The 7178-nt window shown below is 43.5% G+C and overlaps 1 protein-coding gene across 4 annotated transcripts in view; it reads right to left on the bottom strand.

The window, feature by feature from the left end:
* Positions 1-5872: 5872 nt before the first annotated feature.
* Positions 5873-7178, bottom strand: part of LOC306915717 (SH3 and cysteine-rich domain-containing protein 2-like) — a 59307-nt gene continuing 58001 nt past the window's right edge. For all 4 annotated transcript variants that reach the window (XM_079493256.1, XM_079493258.1, XM_079493257.1 and 1 more), the window contains exon 11: positions 5873-6962. In XM_079493256.1, the coding sequence (XP_079349382.1) occupies positions 6864-6962 (99 nt within the window). In that variant the 3' untranslated portion in view covers positions 5873-6863. The remainder of the gene's footprint in view (positions 6963-7178) is intronic.

Genomic DNA, 7178 nt, shown 5'->3' with positions numbered 1-7178 from the left:
TTGTGTTGACTCTCATGGCCTTTCCTGTGGTGCCACCCTTAGGTTAAATGTCCAATTGCTCACAAGATCTATCTATGGGGAAGATTACCATGACACCCCTTATCCCTAAACCTATTTGCCATTTTTTACTATTTTGAAAAACATTTTAAAATAGTTACAACTAGTGATCTACATCTACACTTTGTGAGCTTGTAGATCGGCTATTTGAACGTTTGAATTTTAAACGTTTTTTCAAAATAGTTAAACATGGCAAATCTGTTTAGGGATAAGAGGTAAGGGGTGGTGCAAGATATATCGCTTTGTATGCACATTCATGCCCCCTGGAGGATGAACCCTAACATTTTGAGTGGCCCACACATTTTCCTTTGGCTAAAATATTAACACAAGGTATCTCATGATCTTATTCTGTAACACCACCCGATTTCCAGTTGGTTGGTTGTAGCACCAGGAGCAGCACCTCCTCCAGGGGCTCCTAAGAAGGCTTTTAGACTGTAAGCTGTGTCCCAATTCATGTAATGTAGGCTCCACGTTCTTCAAAGGCTGCGTTTGGATCCTGTTTACGTCACGGAGACGTGCAAAGACACAAGGCTCTGTTCCATTCACATGTTCTGCCCATGCCCCCTTTTTAGGATGTGGCCGACACAGACTTCTTATCGCATCGCCCTTGAATTGGAACATAATCATATATTTATGTGCCCATGTGGTGTTTTCACTTATTCAGCATTCATTAACAGCACAACACATTGACGGCATCATCATGCATAGAAATTCTTGCTAATGTAGTATAGTGCACCAAGACCAAGAGTCTAGACACACACTCTAGTGCAAAAGGCACTATGGACTAATTACTGCAGGTTTAGTACGTTCATGTCCAAATGAAATACATAGCCTAATGACTCCTTCTTCATTTCTCTCTTGCAGAACCACGATTTATCTCTGCCCTGTTCTCATTCAATACAAAGGCTGTAGGTATACGTACAGGCGTCTTTTTCGTTATAGAGCAGGGCTTCGCTACGTTTTTGGCTGGAAAAGCTTTGGCCATGTCTCGCGACCCCGCCCCCTCCCCACCCCAATGCAAATTAACTGCTACAATAACCTTAATAATAGTAAGTAAGTAAGTACATTTTATTTATAAAGCACCTTTCGAAACAAGGTTACAAAGTGCTGAACAGTGACATAATATAAAACAATCAGGTTAAAACAAACAGTGGTATAATAATGCAAGAAAAAAACAGACCTGCAGAGATGGGAAAAATGTTTACGGAACAAAAACGTTTTTAAACTGCTTTTAAAAATGTCAACTGACTTGGAATTTATCATGGGCAAGGGCAGAGCATTCCACAAGGTAGGAGCAACCACTGCAAAGGCCCTATCACCTTTTGTCTTTAACTTGGTCGCCCGGGATTATTAGGAGACCTTTACCCGAGAACCTGAGAGGTCTCACATTATCCTTAGGGGTTAAAAGATCAAGGATATAAAGTGGGGCCAGTCCATGAAGTGCCATAAAGTGGTTAACGGGATTTTATATCTACTCTAGCCTTCATGGGTAACCAGTGCAGTCCAGCTAATACCGGGGTTATGTGTGCTCTACGGTCAGTGTTAGTGAGGATTCTGTCAGTGTTCTGTACTAATTGGAGTCTGGATAATGAGGAGTGGCTGAGCGTTGTGTAGAGTCCGTTACAGTAATCAAGGCGGGAAGATACAAAGGCATGCATAATTTTTTCTAGATCCGGGGGCGTGAGAATTGGCTTTATTTTAGCGATGTTGCGTAGATGTCAGATGATAAAAGCAGGATTGGGTGACCTTTTTGACGTGGAATTCGAGGTTAATTTTATTGTCAAAAAATACACCCAGGTTCTTTGCCGTGGGTTTAACATCAACTGCCAGTGAGCCGAGGGACTGCCGAATGGGGTTTGAGCTGATATCAGGGCCAATAATCAAGATTTCAGTTTTGTCAGCGTTGAGTTGTAAAAGGTTTTGTGCCATCCAATTTTTTATACCGGTTAAACAGTTGTGCATTATGAGTTTGCTGGGGTCATTTTGCTTAAAAGAGAGATATAACTGTGTATCGTCAGCGTAACAATGATAAGAAATACCTTCAAAACTATTGATGAGGGAGCCTAGAGGGAGCATATAGAGGGAGAAAAGGATTGGGCCAAGTATGGAACCCTGGGGGACCCCACAGGTCAAGGGAGCTGAGGAGGCGGCGTAACTGTCAACCGCAACAGTGTCAATTGTATCGAACGCCGCGCTTAAGTATAACAGCAGCAGCACTGAACATTCCCCGACGTCGGCCCTCATGAGAATGTCGCTAGAAACCCTGAGGAGTGCCGTCTCTGTGCTGTGCTTCTGGTGGAAGCCGGACTGAAATTTATCAAAAGTTTTGTTGGAATTTAGAAAGTGCAGGAGTTGATTAATGATTACAGACAACCTTTTCCAAGACTTTTGAGATGAAGGTGAGTTTTGGTGAGATTGGCCGGTAATTGCTGAGAACTGAGGGATCGAAGCTTGTTTTTTTTAAGAGTGGTTGGATGATTGCATGCTTAAAATGGCTTAATAATAGCTAAAATATCATAAATATCATATCATAATCATAAATAAATACTGAAACCAGATATAATCATTATCCTTAATGAGTTTATGAAGTTTATTCATGCACTATATGTACTATGTAAACTCTTAATTTCAATTATCCAGCCATTCAGTTGCAAAAAATAAATACAAAATATTTGTATTATTTTTGTATTATTTTTTTGGGGGGGCGACCCATAGAGTATATAAAAGGATAGAGGCTGAACTGGCGCGAAGCTCCGCCCCCCCAGCTATTCATGTCAGTGGAAGTTGCTCAGTGGCGTTTTGAAGCACCCGGAAGTACCGTCTCAGAACGTCTACTTCCGCATTTGACCACCAAATTGTGGTGGTCAAATGCGGAAGTGCAACCGAGCTCAATGTTAAAGCTGCACGGTTTCCCGGTCATGAATCCGCCTGTAGTCCCTCCTCCTACCACTAGGGCCCAGAGCTTCAACGTTGAATAGCCTCACTGGCCCCTTGGGGCGACCCCACAAATTAATTTGGTGACCCCTTGGGGGGGTCGCGACTTGCGGGTTGAGAACCCCTGTTAGAGCACCATAGCGTGGCAGTAGATGAATGACATACTGTATACTCTATGCTCATGCTGCAGATGCTGTTCAAGCCTTATGTTCAGCAGAAAGTCCACTATGTTCATGCATTGTCATCAGGGAGGTTAGCTCTACATAAGGCGTCCCCTCCCCACTGACTTCTGGCCTTCATCAATATTGATGAACCTTCCTTGGCTATGTGAAGGTGCAGATGTGCCTTTCAGTGCTGTCTAGTGGAACGTCTGTGTGCGTCAACGACATGTGCCATTAGAGGGCCTGGGATCAGTGTAGACTGTAGAGTCAGACACTGACTATAAATAAATGCAATCGTTTCAAGGATAATTATACATTTCTTATTTATTTAACCCACTGTCTCTCCTGTTGTGAGGAGTTGAAAACGTTCCATCTTCGCATATAAAAAGCGTCAATTAATGTACAGTAGGCTGAAACCCTATAGGCTGATTTTGTAGTTTATATAAAAGACTGCATGAGGATAAAAAACATGGCAAGTTGGTAAGCAATGCAGCTAGGTGTGTTAGATTTAAGCAATATTACACGAGAGGGTGTGGGTTAACGTGATTATTGCCACGACAGTGATGCGGTAAGGAACGAGACGAAGTCGAGTTCCGCAAGCATCACTGAAGTGGCAATAATCACGTTAAACCACACCCTCGAGTGTAATATTGCAATTATACAACAGTTACCCTTAAAACTATGAAAATCGCTGAAAAAAAATATATTTTTTAATGACAGATGTAGTCACTACGACCACAAATGTCCCAAGAAACTAGCTAGCCTAGCCACCGAGTTTGCTAGCGCTCTGGGAGAACAGAGCAGCTGAATTCTTTGTTTTGAGTAGGTGGTGAATGGTGCTGGTTTAACCCACGGCTAGAAGGCTGTTTCAACCAATCAGATTGCTCCCTCGAAACGACCTGTGGTATAAATATTAACACACCCAATATTAATTTAGCTACAGCTGCCTGCGGCTGTAAAACAAGCTACAAAATCAGCCTAAGGTTTCATTCTCCTTTTTAAAAGAAACATGTATGGGGAGCACAGCTCGGTTCATTGCATTTTTTTAAAATTTCAACAACGAAAACAGAGAACAAGATCAAATTAAGGGGCAGACCATGACAGTTCAGTTCATCCATGTTTTATTGAAAGAAGTAAGGGTCACAGCCAGGGCAGTTAGCCATGCAGAAAACAGAGTGCAGTCGTGTGCATTTTAAGGTATGTCGACTGGACTTCACCTGGGTGGTATACTTGATCCTGAGCCGGTCTTGGTTCTAGTCACTAATGGGTTAATGTTTAGGGATCAGCGGGCGCAATCTGATCCAAGAAGAGGACTTTGGAAAAGCTACTGTATACTCTCCCAAGGCAGAGTATAAAATCATCATCCTCATTTATGTATTCTGATGTACTGTATATACAAGTATGTGAAGGCTATACAGACAGTAATGTGAATACGAACTCAAAAAGAGTGACTTAAAACAGTGTGCATAGTATTCCTATTTGTGTTGACAGGACTAGGTGTTTTACTGACTCAAGAGTTACATACGGATGAGACAATAATCTACTGCCATTTTGAAGCTAATGCCCTCAAAGACCGATGTATACTTTGTTGTACGATTGTGTTGCTCGTTGTGAGCTTATATCTGCCATTTTTGGTGAACGACACAATCATTCGACATGGTACATTAAGTATTAGTTGGCTCCTGGATAGCTGCAAACGTCTGCTATTTTGAACCTCTGTATTTACACTACAGCGTGTCTAAACGGCTATTTACATGTACACTACACAGCATTGTATGTGTGGATGATTTATTGCTGCACCCGGCATCTTGTCACTGCCTTATAGGGATCGTAATTATAGAGCAAAAGATCAAGTATTCTTAGCCGATTTCACCCTTTATCATACCATTCATTAATAGCAGTACCTCAGTGTTATTTAAAATGTTTTTTATTATTATTATTTTTTGCTGTGAGCTCATACAAGCTGGAAAAGGATCTGGTGAGTGTTTTGCATCAAACATCACAGGCCAGCACATTCTGCAAAATACTTGTCTCTTGGGAGTCAGCAGCTGTGTCTTTCGAGAGCCGAAGTTGTCAACGGCTAAAGTCGTAGCAATGAAAGGTGCTGCGGTTGTTGTCGCACGGTGATGCTGCAGACTTTGGTCTTTCATCAAAATCAAAGCCTTCTTAGATGAGTGTTCTGCTTTGGAGAAGGACAGCATGACGCATCAAACAGTCACTCCAAAGAGACCGGTTTATCATCATTCATAACAGGGACATTACATACAGACACCACAGCCTTTCGTTATGCGAGTTTAGACATGGTTAATTAATCATGCTTGCTTGAGTAATGTGGAACTGAATGACATTAACTGTACTACTGTGGCTGTCTATGATTTGTGCATGTGATATGTGAGAGACGGAGAGAGATTTTTTTTTTACTAAACCCTATGCCACACATGCAACTGATGTTCAGTTGAGAGACAGTGAGAGGGAAAGTGTGTGCGTGCACGCACATGCACGCCCATGTGTGTGGGTGCTCATGACATTCCCAGAGCTACACATAAAGCATTGAAATCATCAGAGCTGCGAAAAGCTCAAATGTAGTCTAAGCAGCGGTGAGCACTCTGTAGTGTGGTGAAGTGTGTGCATTTGTGTGTGTGTATGAGTGATGTGATTTCCCCTCTCTCTCCCAAAATAACATTCAACCAATAAGTATGGAGGGAGAAAGGAGGGAGAATTTTTTGCTTGTTTTTTGTTAGAGAGAGACAGAGAGAGAGAGAGAGAGAGACAGACAGAGAGACACAGAGAGAGAGAGACAGAGAGACACAGAGAGAGAGAGAGAGACAAGAGAAGAGAAGAGAAGGGAAAAGAAAAACATGAAACCTTTTAGAGTCTCAGTGACACATCAATCCATGTAACAGCAGCACAAACATGGAAATGCTCTAAGCTGCAATTTGAGAGTACAACCTGTTGTGATCTGTTCCATTCCCTTTTGCGACCCTCTATTGGTCTGGCCTATGTGTTCAGTCAACTGTGCCATGGGATGTACCAAACCAAATCCATTCTAGGGGGGTCTGGCAAAAGGGAATCAATGAAAAACACCATTTCACGAGCTTCTCTGACAAAATGGCTACAGTCTTTGATAATCCTGCTGTGGTAGGTTTATTTTGCTTAGAAAGTCTTCCGGATCCGTGGGACTCGCGGGGCCAGGTCCGAGCAAAGTCCACTGCCCTCTGTCTTTGTGGTTAAAAGCACGGTCACATGTGGTGACAGCTGGTGAGGTACCCCACGCGATCCGTTTCTACATTACGCTATCTACTTTTTCCCCCCCCATAGCTCTTATATTTGTGTATGTGTACTTTGTGTTATGCGTGCAGCTGTTGGTGGCCTACGTGACGACACAACAAGGAAGTCGGGGTGTGTGTGCACTACTGCTCAGGTAGCTCTAAAGAAAGTCCCGTTCCTTACGTCTCCCTCTATATAAGGTTCGCGTAATGCTAAAGCAAAAGCAACAAGTGAGCAGGAATCCTGCTCCGTTCTTCTCCAGCCAGGGGGTTTGGTTGGGGATTTTATTCACCCGTACAGTTCGTATGGTGGAAAGGTAAGGGTTGTTGCTGTTCTGTGAGGTGTTGTTAGGGGGGAGGGCGAACGCTCCTGAGAAAGCCTGCTCGGCCGGTTGAACGTCAGGACAGAGTCAGGGTCAAGGGTATAAGGGGGCCGTGCTGCCCATCATATCTCCAGGAGGTACTTGACGGGCACCAGGCCCCTTTTCTTGCCACTGCTCAGCCGCAGGAAGCCGTCCACCTCTTCGTTCTTCCCCACGCAGATCTGCATGGCGGGATAGAGGAGGAGAGACTCAGAGAGAGACAGATGAAACGGGGGGAGGGAGAGAGAGAGAGAGAGAGAGAGGCGGAGGATGTGAGGTGGAGAGGCAATGATGTACCGTGACGAACAGCTCTGCCGCTTTTTTATTATGAGGCTGCTGTAGTGCAATAGGAGTCGTCAAACACTGTCGACAACAGCCCTGGAGATTTTCCTGCATGC

The sequence above is a fragment of the Electrona antarctica genome (assembly GCF_951216825.1).
Source record: "Electrona antarctica genome assembly, chromosome: 22".
In the NCBI taxonomy this organism is placed as follows: Eukaryota; Metazoa; Chordata; class Actinopteri; order Myctophiformes; family Myctophidae; genus Electrona; species Electrona antarctica.
The sequence above is the reverse complement of the archived record's forward strand: the minus strand, read 5'-3'. Positions and strand labels throughout refer to the sequence as shown.